The 18396-nt window shown below is 32.8% G+C and overlaps 1 protein-coding gene across 1 annotated transcript; it reads right to left on the bottom strand.

Moving 5' to 3' along the window:
* Positions 1-1272: 1272 nt before the first annotated feature.
* On the bottom strand, positions 1273-18388 carry LOC120354360 (MAM and LDL-receptor class A domain-containing protein 1-like). The gene is made up of 11 exons (XM_039441402.1): positions 18139-18388; positions 17865-18049; positions 16810-16894; positions 15966-16136; positions 14802-14910; positions 13994-14171; positions 12454-12541; positions 12082-12240; positions 8435-8631; positions 6507-6672; positions 1273-4635 (listed from the first exon to the last, which is right to left on the bottom strand). Exons 2-11 carry the CDS (start codon positions 18027-18029, stop codon positions 4592-4594), a joined length of 1362 nt encoding a protein of 453 aa, XP_039297336.1. The 5' UTR covers positions 18030-18049; positions 18139-18388; the 3' UTR covers positions 1273-4591.
* Between the last annotated feature and the right edge of the window lie 8 nt (positions 18389-18396).

The raw sequence follows: 18396 nt of genomic DNA, 5'->3' as shown, positions 1-18396 counted from the left end.
AATATAGTTTCCTGGAGCAAAGTTCGTGACCTGACATGAACAGAACTCTGATAGGAATTAGGTGAGGGAGTTGTATCAATTTTCGAAAGAAAGTTTTCCTGAGAAAACTTTTTCATTTTTTCATTGTTGATATGAATAAATCGAAGAATATCACGAGTAGAAAATTATTTTTAGCCATATCAATTTTAAGATAGTTATTCAATTTACTAAAAATAACTTATAGTTGAGTTATTTATGGTAAATTGAATAACTTTTTCAAAAATTGATATTTTCAGAAAGTTTTTGTTTTACTATATCAACAATACCATGAAGAATCCATCCTCTAAATCTCATGGATTTATATCGTACCGAATTTGAAATGTTCTGTCCCAAAATTCAAACTTCAGTCGCTCATATCTCAAAAAGTAATGATCAGAAAAGAAAGTTTTCCTGAGAAAACTTTTTCATTTTGATAGCTTGATGATATACAAATCGAAGAATATCACGAGTAGAAAATTTATTTTTAGCCTTTGCACAGCCTTAAAGTGTAGAACTTAGCTAAATGCCGAGCTCGGAAACCGGCCCTTAATGTTATCACATGGATAATTTTTGTATTTTATACTAAAATAAGTATCTTAGAAACAGTTTCAGATATCGATATGCGGTTTTCGCCATTGATTTTATCTTTAAATTCTGTACGGTACCGAAATCATATCACACCTTATTTAAAAAAAATGAAGTTGGATCCAAGATGGCGAACCAACATTTGGAAGCGACAGAAAAGTAGTTTTTCAATTCGAATAGTATCCCCAATGAAACCTACTGTCAAATTATACTTGTAAAAGAAATATTTAGCTGTTTCCATAATTTTCACCAATCCTAGAGAATAAGTACTAGGTATACCACCAATATACTAGTTAGAGAATAAGATGAAAATTGGTGGTTATTCACTATCCAATTCTTGTCCTATTTGAGGTTCAACATTTTCAACGTCGGAACGTGAATGGGGTTGTTGATGTTACGTCGAATTTTGGATGTCTAGCCGGACGAGTTTAATAAACTGGAGGTCCGACATGCCAATGTCAGCCGTGTAGTTAGAGTCGAGTTGGAATGTAGTTGGACTAACTTGTGGACAACCAGTCGGTGTGTGAGTGATGAAAGATCCAACTATCGGTTCAACATTTTGGTCGAGAAATCAGATAGTGAATGGCCCGCTATACTCAACACAAACACTAATTATTATTACTTCAAGGATGTGTTTGATGGGAGTGTATTTATTTAAATAATATTCTGTTTTTAATCATCAAAGAAAACATTTTAATCTAGAAACAGTACAAATATGATATAATAGTAATATTGGTAATTTTCACACATCTTTGACTAGATGTTGGAAGCAATTTTCTTGAATAGCCTATTGAAATACTACACTATTTAAGATAAATAGAAATTGATAGATTCTATACATTTTTTATAAACCTTTTACATTTTTTTCATATTATAAGCTCGCCGATAACAGATTGAGTATACAAACGTCAATACCATATGTTTTTATATTATGAATATTTTAATTTAAAATTTCATATTCAAAGCGTTGTAGTAAAATTTTCTCAGCATCAAAAGATGTTTTGACATCAAAGACACACTTTTTGAATATAGTAGGTAATGTAGTCAAATAAAACCGGAAGTCTAGTTTACAGATGATCTACAAAAAAAACTTGTTCATATCGAAAGTCTCACAATATTCCAGCACCTCGAGAGCCTTATATGGAGTAAAAACTACGTGATATCACCATTTTAGCCAATAGCTTTACAAGGCTAGGCTTTCTAAGGGTTGTACTTATTTATAATTTATTCAAAGACCTATTGTAGGCTAATACGGTTGAACGCCTGTGATGGATTGTAGAGCTCAGAAGTTATTCAAGTATTTTACTGAATAGTAAGTAACAGAAGAAAAAAGCATCCTCATTGTATTGTTTTCCAGTTATACACCAAGTGTTTCAATATAAACTTAACGATTGAAGATATGGAAGAATTCTTCGGCAAATAATAATTGGTAACAATACTGTGGAATATAAGGGATTATATTTTACTCCAATAAAAGTGAGCAGGGGTAAGGGCATGGCCACATTTTAAATAATTATTTCTACTTCACGAATATTGTTATTGAAGATCAAACCAAAGTATGTGGAAGAATATATGGGAAAACAAAATGGTAACTATATGATGAAATATAGGATTTTATTTTAAAGTAAGAGATCAAATGGCCGCAGTCTTCTCTTCAATTATTAAAATCAACTGATTCATGATATTTTACGGTACTTGATACTACTTATCGTATTTGTATTCTGTATTGGATATTTGAGATATGTCAATATATTTATCCTCCATTCTCTAAAATAGAATATTGTTATAATTCTAGTACAGTAGATAGTAGTTGCCATTGATGGAATTAAAACTTCAATAATTATTATTACCACAAATTATTATAGAATGTATTTTAATGGTAAATAGAAGTTACCAGACTATTGTTGACCTACAATAATAAACAGTTATTGTTCCAATGATAAACATAAATAACAACTTGTAGTAGTCTGCTGAAAATTATTACAAAATTCAAAAAAATCCGTCTTTTCAGAGAAAGTTTCCCCCAATTTTTTCAAGAACAATTTTTATGGTTAGTCTACAAGCCAACATTACTCCCCAAATGTACAGTAATAATTGAGTTCTATATATGTTTTAATGTTTTAGTATCTACAAAGTTGTATGATTGTATAAAGTTTAATAGAACAGATTACAGACAACTTCTCACCCGATATAATCTATCCTTTACCGTTGGTTTAAAATTATTAAGGAATCTTCGAAATATAGTTTCCTGGAGCAAAGTTCGTGACCTGACATGAACAGAACTCTGATAGGAATTAGGTGAGGGAGTTGTGGAACATATCGGCCTCCACCCTCATTTTGGGAAAGGTTTTGGTGGTGGACCACCGCGGTCAACCCCACCATCCAACCCTCACTAAGTACTTATTTATGGAGCTATTTTTTTATAATTAACACTCATGGCTTGAGATCTATTTTTATACACATTTTTCTAGTGCAGTGATTCTAGCTACAAACAACATGATTTCGCTTTCCAACAGAACAGAACACCTGATGAATCATTTTGAAAATACTGGAGATTACAAATTCCTTTCAACATTTTGCAGTTCTATTAATGTTTAATGTTTACATTGTGAATGGTAGATGAGAAGATTATTATAATATTAGACAAGTTCATGCACAATTCAAATTAATCATTGTAGTTCCAGCTACAAACTATACGGTATTATTTCGCTTTTAAAACACCAAAACATTTCAGATGAGACATTCTGAAAATACTTGAGATGACTAGAGGTATAATATAGTTTTGAAAATTCTATTACTCAAGTTATCAAAGAGCATGTACAACACTGGAAATAGTAGTTCAAGCTATAAACAATATGATTTCTTGTGGGGGAGCGCTTTCTTTGACGACGGCGATTGACTGAGGTGATGGTTGGAATACCTTATTGGGAGAAAAATTGTATAATTGCCCGGTGACACCAGGGCCATTAGTGTAGTATTGAAGAGCGGGTAGCTTGGGTAGAGTGGCTACCATTACAGGACTCCTATAGTGTTACCGACTTGTGGCGGAGTGGAGGTTGAACTTGGATTGAGAAACAAAATAAGAAGGTATGTCATGGGGTGATATAGGAATTGTAATGGAGTGTCACCGTCACTGTTCAATCCAAGCATTCTGCTTAAAACATAATAGAATTTGGTATTGATAATGGCTGGTGCTATCTGATAAATTTTATGGAGGATAGTGATTGGAAATATGTACACGGATTGTAGATTTGGGTTCATCATTACCGGTGCATAACAGGCCAATGAGAAAGCAATTGTTTCATTATGCAAGGTCTGAATCACAGTTCAACTGAAAAAGCTCCACTTCAAGTTTCAGAGGAAAGCTGTCTTGAACAAATTTCCCAATTTCAAACAAATTTTTAATACATGAGAATGAACTCAAGTCTTCGAGTTTTTTTTGTAAAGCCAGCTTGGAGGGAACATCAATGATCTGATATTTCATTCAAAACTGATATATTGAGGAGAATTTAGCTTTCTTTAACAAATGATTCGATAGATTGGAACAATGAACTTAATTTTTCTTTGCTTTCCTTTCAGCATAGCATATTCTCAGTTTTACAGAATTTATTTTGTCTATAATTTGGACTAGGGTGTTACCGTATAGCTTTCTTAACAATTATTTGCAGTCTTTACTGCTTCATTTGATACAGTTTTCAGCTCGACACATCAGCCACCATCAGCCAGTTTTCATACAGACATCAGCAAATCTAGCAAACTATCTTAGTCCTGCCCATTAATGCTAAGAACAATTTCAAGGCCAAGGAAAATAGTGTGTGTGCTGAATCAGATTTTTGTTCCATTATTCTACACTGATCATATAATTACATTATTAAATTAAATTATGATATCACTATTGATCTTTTCTACACATAACAACCCAGAATGTGTTGTATTGCAGTACAAGCATTATTCAATGGAGGCAGAAGATAATAATTTGTTACATAATTCACTGTCCATCTTGATTGCTGATTTCTGCTTTTTCCGGTCGTGCTGTAACAGAAAAATCACATTGATTCATTGATTTTGAATTATTTGAATAAAAAAATTACAGAAACAAATTATTGAGAAATAGAGTAGAAAACCGGTTAACTCAATGGGTAAACCGGAACGGTTCAATAGATAATTATAGGTATGTAATATAATATGTAAACAGCGAAGCTTACAATTCATTAGTAACTTCAGTTGTTAGTGTTTATACTATTTTCTAATGTATATTGACATTTTTGAAATTGAAATAGAACACCGTTTAGCCATAAGTTACACACACATCGATTTTTGGACGTACGATTTTTTGCGTGTCAAACAGATTATGTTTGTTAAGTTCCGTTTAATATGATAGAATTCAAAAGGACGGCAAAAAATAAATTGTATGTAACTGGCTTTTCATATAGGTAGAGTATATTTATAAATAAAGCTTTCCTGTAGGTCTAGATACCATTTTAATAGGTTATCTTCGGGATATGTCAGTTTAACCGGAAAACTGTTTATCCATATTTATCTCCTCCTCTCTATTTTGGTTAACCGGGTTTTATTGCAGACATGATAAATTGTATAAAAATACAGAGGGGTCCAAAAAATGTATACACTCTTTGACAGTGAATATCTTGATAGCACATTGGCAGCTGTTACAGTTTGCATGCGGACTATTCATGCCACACTACCTGTTTACAAGACATCGAACCACAATACCAAGTGAGGCATAATTAGTGAGTGAAAAGAACGGACAGAGACGTGGCGCGGTTATGGCACGGATGTGGCGGAGGCGTGGTGTTTGCAGATGGCGAGACAGTGGAATTTCAATTTAATCCTATTGAACTGTTTTTTGTTCGTTCTCATTTTGAACAAGTGGCCCGTTCTTGTACGCCATGAGACACGGCAAAGAGACGTGGCACAGGCTAGAATGTTACCACCCGACCACGACCGACGTCCTGCAGGTGTCAATAACTATGTATTGTATTTGTTAATGTAATGTATTGAATTTCATAGTGTAGATTAATGTCCCTGCCGTGCGTTACCAATATATTTAAATATCGAATAATGTATACATTTTTTTGGACTCCTCTATAGTAGTACGGTAACTCACATAATAGTCCATAACTGGGAAATGTTCTGGGTAAGAAATGATTGGAAAAATATTTGAACATGAATGAGTAAATTTATGCTACAATACAAAAAGTAGGATGGAAGGTAGAAAATGTTAAGGTAGGATAGTGATGGTGATACTACAATGAAATAAAAATAATCCAATAAATTGTAAAATAATTGTGGGTTCTATGTAAATTATTATTTTCAAGATAAACTTCTATTTTGCATACTTTGCCAAGAAATGAGAACCTGTGGTCTCCTACACGATACAAAGCAATTAAAGTTTTGTGTGTGGATACTCGCAGATAGGTCAAAACATACTGGAGAGTCAAAGTATAGAGAAGAGATAGCTAAGCTATCTCTAGGGTCGAAGTTAGAGTGTATCAGAGAAGGTATAGCTTCATGTATCTAAATGTCTCCATTCCCTTCTACCTTCGCCGCTCCACTATGTTCTGACACATTTGAATACATGCATTACTTTTTAACACTCTCAGCTACATTCTCTAACTTCGCCGCTCCACTATGTTTTGAACTACAGGAATGAGCTTATGTGATTAGTCTGCCTTAATTTAGTAGGTAACATTTATTTGAATGAAATATTTCCAAATAAATTTAAAAACCTTCAAGTTACCTGGTTTTTTTTATCAAATAGGATACAAAATTTCTAAACATATGAAAACCCCTCCTAGGATTTACTCGAATATTAACAATATAAGATTCGGACATTTGTGGGGAAGCTTGTTTCAAGTCAAATTTAAGAAAAATAACAAACTTACTGGGACAAGATCCTGGAGAGAAAGAAAAGTCATCCAAAGCAAATCCTCCGTTTGTGGCCTGGCCTTCAATAATAATTCTGAACTCTGATGTTGAGTCCAATGTCACCTGAGCTGGCAACCAGGTTGGTCGAGTGGTATCCATGTTTTTAGCTTCCAAACTCCAAACCTGATGATATTGAATATTTGGTTAGGCTATACATTGAATATTAATTTTTATTCAAAATAGATTGCTATTATTAGGTATGTGTCTTATGCATATTTTTACCAATAACATATAGAGTAATTTCAAGACAACTTATATAAATTAGTGAAAAAGAAGAATGATAACCAACAGCAGTTTTAAGAATTGATATTTTAAGAAATTTAGTATTATTCCATGAACAATCTTCTCATCTTGATAACTTCATAGCAGTAGTCTATACAAAACAAAAACTTGGAAAATGCTCCCAAATTTAGTATGTACAGAACACCATGCACCATGTGTATGTGCACTTGAACATCATTGTCGTTTAAAACTACAATGTAATTGAAAACCATCAGGATGTGTGCACTCAGAGAGCACAAGCGTTCAGGCGTTCCAAGCTTTGCGGTCCACGTTCTTTCTATGGAGAGAATGGCGGCGGCGGTCAAATAAAGCGTTCTAGTTGGATGTCTCAATTGAAGAAAAACAAGATACTATCGGACAGAGAGCTAGTATCTGTGGCTTTCGTATAAATTTGATAATATGATAAGCACCTCTGTCTTTTATTAACCTAATTCAATAATGATCTTCAGCTTTCATGTATTCAGTTTCCAAGAAGGCGGAACTCTGAACGCGTCTCTGTCATGTGCGTCGCACACATCATGAGGGTTTGTTAAAAGTCGCGTTCATTCACTACCCCAGTAAACAAAGTCAGTGCATTCTGGTGACGTCAGCACAGCTAGGGCTACTCACCACCTCCTACTCCAATAAAAACACTAGCTGATATAGATCAGCTGAGATCAACAAATGTGAGTTAGTGTTTTTATTGGTGTAGGAGGTGGTGAGTAGCCCTACCTGTGCTGACGTCACTAGAATGCACTATGGCTTTGTTTACGGAGGTAGTGGCTCATCACGGATAATTTCACGTTATATCACGCCGCACGGTCCTTCTGGTTCCATAATAATAATTACATTATAGATAGTTGACCGAACGCAATGAGGTCTATGTTTTAACTCGGACTTTCTTTTGTCTGTATTTATGTATGTAACGCATTTACGGCAAACGCGTTGATAGAATTCTATGACATTGGCAGGAATATTCATTTTTAACTGCGCGTCGATGTATACACATGTTTTTTTGAAATTTTGCATTTTAAGGATAATATGAAAGGAAAAGGAATTTCCTCCATACTCCGATATCACTATATATATCATCTACTATGAAGATAGGATTAATCAGACTATAGAATTATTCATAATCAATCAGCTGACAGTGGATTATTCATTTCATGCATTACACAGATGTCTGGAGAAGCCGGTGAACAGGTGACACCAGATACTTGAAGATGAGAAAACTGCGTGAGGTCTACTATTCACAGAACTGCTAGTTTATTAAACGGAGAATGACCTAAATTCTATAAGACAATTACAATTACAATTGAGCCACTATAAAAACATTATTCAGGTAACCTTTGCTTCATTGTGATCGTAGCTCATGCCTTGTACAGAATTCAAGTATTTTATTATAGGTACTGAAAACTTATTTTAATATCGTCACTAGTGATTCATTTTCTTTTATTTCTTGTGCTATTTTGGGATAAACGTTTATGAATAGAATAATGGTCTGTACGGTATAAATGCAGGAGGTTTCAATACGATGTTACCGTACTGTATTTTCAAAAGTTTGTTGGATTTTATAGATCATTATTTTTATTTTTTCTTCTGTTAGTAATTTTTTTAGTGATACCTTATCAGGTTGAGGCTCCCCAGAAGAATTGTCATGTCTTATAATTTGCATTAATGCTGATTCTCCAGCGCCAAAGGCTGCATACCAAAACGAAAAGCAAAGCTGTCCACCGTTTTCCGATGTAATGGTGGGTGATACAAGCTGAACCATATTGTTCCCCAAAATTTGGTTGAATAGATCGTAGTAAACATAGCCATCTGAACAAATAAAATAAAGGATGATTACAAACATTGAAACATATTCAAAATACAGTACTATTCTCACTAATATTACTTTCATGTTAGTGATATCGGTATTTTTTATGATATGTTGAAAACTTTAGAAATAAAAATATTATTTATTAATATTTCACTTCAACCATTATGCAAGTTCTTATATTTAATTTGTCTCCACCTTCTTTTACAACCCTATTGTGTATCCTAACCTACAATTTCAAAGTTTTGAATTTTCACACAGAATATGAAACCATTGGTGTCGAAACATGTTTGTTATTTTACAATAAATAAGTGATATTTTAGACAGTTTTCATAAAAATATTATTGTTTTAGTCTAATTACTCAATGTTGACGATTTTACGAAGTTGTAACAGTTTCCAAGGGAATTTATGAACAGATATACGGTAGTATAATAAGGTATAATACATTGTAATACAAATAAACTTCAATCATGATATATGGAGTAAAAAATAAATTCTAATACAAAAATAAACGTAGGAAAACTCTTCAAAACAATGTTTGGCCATATCGAGTTAGAATATATAGACGAGGTTGTAAACCTCTTTGAAAACAAGATCGTATCACGTCAACATAGGAGATGAATATTGTGGTGAATACATAGAAAATATGTAAAATTTCAAAATAGCAATATGTATCAATTATAGTGTGCTTGAATGAATTCAAATTCAAATTATTTATTTGCATTTTCATTCGTTTACAATATTAATTACAAAATGTGAAGAATTTCTGCATTGTCAGCATACACATATCGACATACAGGGTGATTCTTAATTATGGTAAAATAATTTAATACGTGATAGTAGAGGTAAAAATAAGAAAAAAAGTTCATATAAACATATATCCATAAACGCTTCATTAGCGAGCTATACAGGGTGAAAGATTTTGCCCGGAATTCAGTTCCTCTGGTGAAATACACCGATGCTGAATTGTTTGGGGACTAGTTTTTGAAAAACTTATGCTGGATTCATATGGAAAAATATCTGAAAAATTGAATAAAACTAGTCTGAAAGCTGTAGTGTGAGTAGTTTTTGAGAAAACATTTGAAATATGAAAAAATCTAAGTAGGAAAACACAGACTTCTACGTTTGATGCCCAATAACTTTTTTTAATGACCAGTAAACAAATAATTTTTGCAATAAAAATTGTAGAGAATTTAATTCTGAAAAGAATTATGTAAGCTGTGTAAACTAAATTTAAATACAAGTTTAATAAAATGTATTCTTATGTAGTACATTACACCACAAAAATTTGCTGTTTTATGAGGAGAGAACTAATAACTCATAGATTGTAGCTGATTGCAAATAAAATATTCGGTTTTTTATGAAAAGTTTTTTTTATATGGAAGTAGCATATCTAAATGACATTAAACTTATACCAAAAGACTAGTAGATTATGCCATTAAGCCTGGGAGGAAGCTCGAACAGAAGTAGATGATCTCCTATGATTCCTGCCCAAATGTTTACTGAAAACTGATGTTGTGGAAGATTAGGATTGATGGCATGAGGATTCTCAGCTGCCCAAATATGTTGGTTGTGGACGTTAACGATAGCTGTTCTTGTAAAGTGTGCCTCGTTGGTAAATAAATCGGTTGTTAAAAAGTTTGGGTAAACAAGTTCTACTAAAAACCATCGGCAAATACCAGCACGGAGAATACAGTCTCGTGGCAATAGAGTATGAATTTTCTGGAGGTGGTATGGATGTAATTGTAGCTCTTTTAGTATCCTCCAAATAATAGATTGATTGACATTAAACTGCACTGACAATTCTCTTGTGCTCTTCTCTGGATGTTCATAAATTTCATTAAGAACTTGTTCTTCTAACTCAACAGTCATAGTAGATCGGGGTCTGCCTGCATAAATGTGCTCTTTGGATATCAAAGAATCTGTTTCAGACAGACGTTGATGAATAGTGGCAAAAAACCTTGAACTTGGACATACTCGGTTAGGAAAGTTCTCTTGATACAAACGTCTTGCTTCAGTACTATTACAGTAGTGTCCCATTCCATACATTAAATGCATGTCAGCTAAATCGGGGTATGAATAATGTCTAAAATTACCTGCCATTTTTTAAAAAGTTAACACTTAACACAAAAGCAAAGTGAAATGGTTACAAACAACTGGTTAATAGATTAAACAAAAAACACAGCGCGGTTACAGGATGCCTAACTTACAGTTTGTTTTTTTGTTCAACAGTGAGCTAAAATATTTCTGAAAATAATTTTCAGCTGATAATTCCTTTTAAATATTTTCTTATTTAAAACAAAATAAATCAGCTGTTTTGGAACAGCTGTTATTCAAATCCATGTTTTATTTGCAATCAGCTACAATCTATGAGTTATTAGTTCTCTCCTCATAAAACAGCAAATTTTTGTGGTGTAATGTACTACATAAGAATACATTTTATTAAACTTTTATTTAAATTTAGTTTACACAGCTTACATAATTCTTTTCAGAATTAAATTCTCTACAATTTTTATTGCAAAAATTATTTGTTTACTGGTCATTAAAGAAAGTTATTGGGCATCAAACGTAGAAGTCTGTGTTTTCCTACTTAGATTTTTTCATATTTCAAATGTTTTCTCAAAAACTACTCACACTACAGCTTTCAGACTAGTTTTATTCAATTTTTCAGATATTTTTCCATATGAATCCAGCATAAGTTTTTCAAAAACTAGTCCCCAAACAATTCAGCATCGGTGTATTTCACCAGAGGAACTGAATTGCGGGCGAAATCTTTCACTCTGTATAGCTCGCTAATGAAGCGTTTATGGATATATGTTTATAAGAACTTTTTTTCTTTTTTTCAGCTCTACTATCACGTATTGAATTATTTTACCATAATTATGAATCACCCTGTATATTCAATTATATAAATCACAAATTCATAAAATACATAATAAGACACTACATAAGTTTAGTAACTATTATGGGCCAATAGTGAGCATCGACTCAATAAGCAATATAATAATTATTTATAAAGTTTAGGTGCATTTTAATCATCTAAAAGGTAATTGAAATTACATTTATTACTTTAAATACTTTATAATAAGAAGAAAATAGTAAATTTAAGTGAAAATCATTCGAAGTGCCTTATTTGTAGAACTTAAAGACTTGTAATATGTTCTATTATTGATACAGCTCGTATATTATGTTACATTGAATCTGAATATTAGCAAAATCAATAGAGTCAACAAATGACTGAATGGTGAATAATATAAAGCTATCTGCAATCTTTCTTCATTTTTATATCACTGGAAAAGTGTTCAGTGCTTACGTTTCAACCGTTTTTGTTATTTTGATCCATAACTGAATATACCTATAGTTCCACACTCCACATCTGAATTCATGGAATAAAATCAAACATTCAATACATTTTGAAGTTTTTCAATAGAAAAAAACTGGATGATATTACCTGGAGCTCCGAAAGTTTTGTCGGGAAGATTGGCAGGCCTTCTAGAAACTGTGGCAAGTCTCCATGAAACAAGTGACTTATCAGTTCCATTTGTCCAATCGCACATATTCCTTTCAAATCGACATTCGCCAGTTCTAACAAATGCTCCATCAGGAATTGCTGAAATTTTCAAGGATACGAATTTATATGAATTCACAAGCAACATCTCCATCTCTTATTACTTGAATAATTTTGAAAAAGTATAGGTTCTATATGAAAATTGAGTATCTACAGAGATTAGATACGGATGGATCTAATTAGATAAGGATGGGTGAAATGTTTTTATACACAATGAGAGAACAATAAGAAAATTGACTTCAAAATATTACTCACTTGTACAGGATCCTCCAAAAAATGTTATGTCATCAAAAGCAATGAAACCATTAGCTCTACTAGATCCCCAAATACCTTCAATAATAATCTGTAATAAGAAATTATTTTATAAAATATTTTGCATTGTTCAAAACATATAAATTCACAAAACTTATAATAGATAGATGGATAGATAGATTTCATTCTTTTGCTATCAGACCATACAGTCAGAAAGAAAGAATGTGTGAAAAACTCCTCCAAAGAATAGAAGAGTTTTGCACGCAGAATATCAAATAGTGATTTGTTGAACAAAGAGACTGGATAATTGTTTATTGACTCAACAACATAAATATATAATAGCATTATTTTTTGTAGTGATAATTGAAAACATTTATAATATTGGTATTGCCGCAATAATAAATATTATTTCCAGACATTAATGATAAATTAGAATGATAATTTCATAATATTTAAAAAAATATAATCATGAATTCAATGATTGAATGGTACTTGAACTGTTATTAGATCATCGTTAATTTATTTTTTGTTTAGGTAATTGTAATTTTATAGGATCATCATATTAAAAAGTTGTAAATCATAATCTTAATTCAATTTCATGAATTCTACCTATTATCGGTATAAGTTAACCCTACTTATATCTGTGTGCGCACTGTGTGCTTCATCTTGGTTACGACGTGACGAACATATTACTCAATACTTTGGACAGTTCAAACTTCTAAGACTGCACGAGTAGGCTACAGGAGTCTCCATGCATTCATGTTCCTCTTCAAACTCTTGAAATCTCGGTTTCCCAATTACTTGGCAGCGGGGTTTCGCTTCATGGGTGATGTTGGCAGGGGTGGACTCACAGAACTGAGCTATATAAGTCATTCCATGTTAGTGCGATTAGATTATGGAATTCACTGCCAGCTCATATTAGGCTGCTCGACAGTCAACGCCGGTTCAGTGCGGCTGTCGTGGCGTGGATCAGGGGGGGGGAGGGCTTAACTAGGCGGTTTTAATCTATGTTCTTTAGAGATGTAAGTGTGATTGTGTGTGTGTGTGTGTGTGTGTGTGTGTGTGTCACTATTAAGATTTCTTGCTTTTAGTTTTCTCTTTTTTTCCTCTTAATTTATTCAATTTGTAGTGAATTGATTTAGTTGTTTCTTATAATTTTTAATTATCATTTAATTTCAAATTGTAATGTATATTATTATTTTTATGTAACTTATCATTGTGGGTTAAATGGAAGAGGGGGCTTCTATTGCCTCAATTTCGCCCACATCAGTTTTATTGTAAAGTGTAAATAAAAGTCATTTATCTATCTATCTATCTATCTCTCCACTTCTTGTAAGAAGGCGTGACAAAAATCAAATTTTAGAAGAAATTTGCAACTTTCAAGGTCACAATAGCTTTAAAAATCACTTACAATCTTTATCTTTATTATCAACTGAGCTGTAGCGTTGATATGAAATGGCATGAATTTGTTCAACATGAAATCTATATTTTTATAAAATTACAAATAAATAAATTAATTAAAAGTATTCATAAAATTCTATACCATGTCCCCTGGACTTTTTATAGATGCTTGGGCATACTGCCATTCAGGACCTTGATGATTATATAGCCTCCACACTGGTTTCAAGGCTCCTCCTTCCTTATCTGAGGCCTTCACATAAACTGTCAGTGCTCCCAAACTTGGTCCTGTATTATCTATAAAAGGCTCGTTCATTATAAACCTGAAAATGAAAATTGTCATTAATCTAACCAGTAAGTGATATATTTCAAGTGATAATAGGCTGATTAATATGTTATTAGTGATCCAGTAATACCGATTTAATAATAAAATTGGTAAGTAAGATTTTGTGATCATTCTCCGGTTTTTTGTGGAGAATAAAATAAAAAAAAATGGGAATTGAAAACTTTTGCAATAAATGGACATGAAGGATTTTTAAAGGGATATTTGATAAGCAATTCTGCAACATGGCTGATCTACACTGGACCAGTTAAAACGGCCTATTAAAAGCAGATATTGTAGAACTAGTGTGGATGACCGATCGCTTTGCATTAAAAAGCCATGATGTTAATAATAGGCTACTATGCACCTCTAGATTGTAAATCAAATCAAACGAATCAAATGTTTGATTAAGTAGGTGTTTGGACATCACAAACTTAATATGTTTTACTTTCTATCTGCTACTGTAACTGTTATATAAAAGTTTGTACTAATGAAGATCTATGATCCACATGAAATATATTTTTATTATTCGCTGTTTTTCAGCGATACAGCCTTCAATAGTACCAACTACTAACTTACAAATAACATTTTTATCAACTAATTTCATCAAGGTTTGAATAATAATACTTGCCAGAAGGAAAGACAACGGGGTCCTGTGCCCTGTTTCAGATCTCTTGATGTGAACCAAGCTCTACTGCCTGGTCTTTGTACTGTGCTTCTTGCCAGTGTCATCAGATAACCTGTAACAAGTTGATAATAATAATTGAATCCAAACTAATAACTTTATCAAATAACCTGCAGACTTACGACAGTGCGAATATTGAAACAGGAAATATAAATTCAGCTGACTATAAGTAAATGTTATGTTAAGAGAACAAATGCAAGAAATCCATGTTAATTCTGTAAGAAGGAAGTTCAAAAGAAATTAATCTGTTTTATTCTTCTTGAAGATCCGAGTACAAGTAATCTTCTTCTTCTTCAGGAACCTTCTCCATTACGGAGGTTGGCTACCATCATGGCAATTCTAACTCTGTTAACTGCTGCTTGAAAGAGGTCCTGTCACGTATAGTTGATTGCTTGCCTCAGGTTTCTTAACCATGACATTTTTCTACATCCCACTGAACGCTTACCAACCAGTTTACCGTGTATTATGAGGTGCAGAATCTCGCACTTAGGTCCTCTCATAATGTGCCCGAAATATGTCAACTTCCTTATTTTAATGTCACACACAATATCCAGTTTTTTACCAATTCTTCTAAGAACCTCTGCATTCGTGACTCTATCTGTCCAAGATATACGGTACGGAGTATACTCCGGAAGGTCCACATGTCGAGTGCTTAGAGTCTGGACTCGCATTCTTTTTTAGTGTCCATGCCTCCAACCCATATAAAAGAACTGGGAACACATAGCATTTCAAGAGGCGGGTCCTGACCTCAAGAGACAAGTTATGAGCCGACAGAAGTACAAGAGTCACCATATTTGTTCAATATCGCAAATATTGCGCATCAATACAATAGGGTCGCAATAAATATGGTTAGGGTAGAGGGAAAGACAGCTTATGATATGATGCACCTATTTTGACTAGAGCTTTGTGGGGTTTCATTCTAGCGTAGCCAATGCAAAGTCTTATAAACAACTATTTCAGTAATAAATCACAGATTTTCAATCAAATAATTAAATTATTAGTGAAATAGTTTATTAAATTTGCATATTTTGGCTTAACTGAAATGGACAATTTTCGTCTAAGAAACTATATTCTAGAGAATTTTTAAATTCTCAATGAAGAAAATGTCACCTTTTTCAGATCCAAGAGTGTGGTCATGCGTTGAAGTACGCAATGATTGTCCAGACGTACGTTCCCAGTCTATATCATCCAACCTCTCTCTCGACATTATATTGCTCCATCCACATTCATCAACTTCAAAAGTACAATCACCTGATCCGGGTGCGGCTATTTGAGGAGCAGCTGAAATTTTATAAATGTCAAATTTAATTAATTTCTAATACAGGCCCTAAATTGAATGATTATTGAAAATAGAACAAAACATACAGAATAACAGGATCTGATAGGGGGACATGGGTTTGAAAAAGAAGAAAGTAAAAAGGGAATCTGATAGTGGGACTCTAAATTTCCTATTTCAGATGTTTGAAGTTAATGCTGTTCAATTGTGAGAATATTTGCCTTATAAACAAAGAATGGATCAATTCAAAGTTGAAAGATCTATTTACATTCCCTCATTCAGCAAGGGTAAATTGAAGTATGAGAATTAAATGAATCTATAATAATTAAATAATGAAGATAAAAACTTTAATTATTTACAATATTGAGCTGATTCATCAATACCCTACAGTATCTGAAAGCAGCCTCAAATAGGCTTCGTGAATAGTGATAACTATTTATAGATTTAAAAGAAAAACCTTAAAAAGTTGAAATTGGAGGATAAAAAATAAAATTTCCAAAACTTTTCAAAGTTTTAACAAACTTTAAAAATATTGTAAGGTTGAAGTAAAACGAGCAAAAATCATTTACAGCATTAAAGATTAAATGGATTTTCATCTGGGTGTGCTATAAATACTGTATCATCTATTCTATCTGTCTTTTGAATTCCTATGATTCAATGATCTGATAGGCTACTTACTTGGACAACTTCCGGGCGTGAGAGACACATCATCAACAGCAATATCACCTAAATTGTTTCTACCTACTTTTCCAACTAAGACAATCTGAAAATAAAACATAACCTATGAATATTGTTGAACCTCAGATTCTTCAAAACAGTTTTTCAATATCTACCAACCTGGGGCATGAGAAAATACATACCGATAATAATAATAATAATATACATACATAGGTAATAATAATATTAGTAGTCAGCTTTCAGCTGGTTGTTAAAAATGAAATAATTAAAATGTTAGCTTGTATTTTCTCATGCAACAAGGCCCAGCTTTAAATATTTAATGTAATTAATCAGGCATGAAACACATCAATAATAAACGACAATAACATTACAGATCAATCAAAAGCCTAGTCCATTAATATATGGATTTGATTGTGTGGTAACAGATGTTGTGGTATTTCTCCATAATTGAAAGAATAAGACGTTGATATTGTCAATAAACTATAGTGGACAAAATCAACGTCTTTTTCTTTCAATATATGGATTTGCTTATCAGCTTTGAAAGATAGAAGGTGAAGACTTATAATTTACACTTGATATAACGGTAACGAAATGCTGTCATGATTTCACTGTAAAGTGTTTTCGCTCACAGGCTTGAGTGCTTACAAGTCTCTAAGGGTTATGGGCACTTAGAAATCTCTTGTGTATGCAATGACTGCACATCAGTGAATCAAATGCAAATTACAAGTGTTAACATTACAATTAGTACCATTAGTACTAATAACAGTGTTATATTATTAGCATTTAGTAGTTATTGATAATTGAGTCATTTAAAAACGTTTTAGTTATTAGTGTTAGTACTAATAAAAATGTAACATTGGTAAAATTACATTACAATAGTAATAATGGTACGGTAATGGATAAAAAATCCACTCAGCAGCTCAAAGAACAGTCAAATAATAATTATTTTCAAGCAGCACATTTGAGCACTCCCAGGCCCATCAACTGAGTCATCAACATCTTACAGAGTTACAGAGCACACTAAATGATATAATAATTATATTATTATTGATTACCCTGAAAGAATTTGATGATGATACGGGAACTTCGGCTTGATACCATGCATTTCCAGCTTCTCCAGATAAGCTCCATATTTCTCTCTCCTGGCGTTCTCTTGTATCACTTATTAATACACTGAGGGTTCCAACTCCATTGCCGTACATGTGTGTCCAGAATCTCATGCAAAGCGGTGTATCAGCGCCTGAAAATAAAATAATTTACTATATGTCTTAACCATTTAAAACCTATATGGTCAACTAGAATCAAAGTGAAATAACATATTTCTATTACTTTTTGTGTAGTTGAGAAGTTGCTGATATTGTGGTAATTATTCATATTGATTCAGTAATGATTGAGAGCTCGACGAGAGCGGTCGTATCGGAGTGGTTGCTGAGTCAGCTGTGCAAAGTTTAAACGTTCCGTAACAAAATATTTCGTGCTAGTGAACCGTGCTGTAGTGAATATTTTATTTGAAGATTTAAAAATGTCTTGTTTTATTTGCTCTAAATCCGTTCGGAATTCAGGTGAGCTGATTTCATGTGTCGACTG

This window comes from Nilaparvata lugens, chromosome X (genome assembly GCF_014356525.2).
Source record: "Nilaparvata lugens isolate BPH chromosome X, ASM1435652v1, whole genome shotgun sequence".
In the NCBI taxonomy this organism is placed as follows: domain Eukaryota; kingdom Metazoa; phylum Arthropoda; class Insecta; order Hemiptera; family Delphacidae; genus Nilaparvata; species Nilaparvata lugens.
The sequence above is the reverse complement of the archived record's forward strand: the minus strand, read 5'-3'. Positions and strand labels throughout refer to the sequence as shown.

Bases quoted from the DNA above. Each gene is read 5' to 3' on its own strand.
- LOC120354360 (XM_039441402.1), bottom strand. From the start codon at position 18,029: ATGAGATTCTGGACACACATGTACGGCAATGGAGTTGGAACCCTCAGT. The intron at 14,172-14,801 runs GCAAGTATTATT...TTTCATTTTCAG, and splicing joins CCCCGTTGTCTTTCCTTCTG to GTTTATAATGAACGAGCCTT. The intron at 8,632-12,081 runs GTAATATCATCC...TTATTTGTTCAG, and splicing joins CAAAACTTTCGGAGCTCCAG to ATGGCTATGTTTACTACGAT.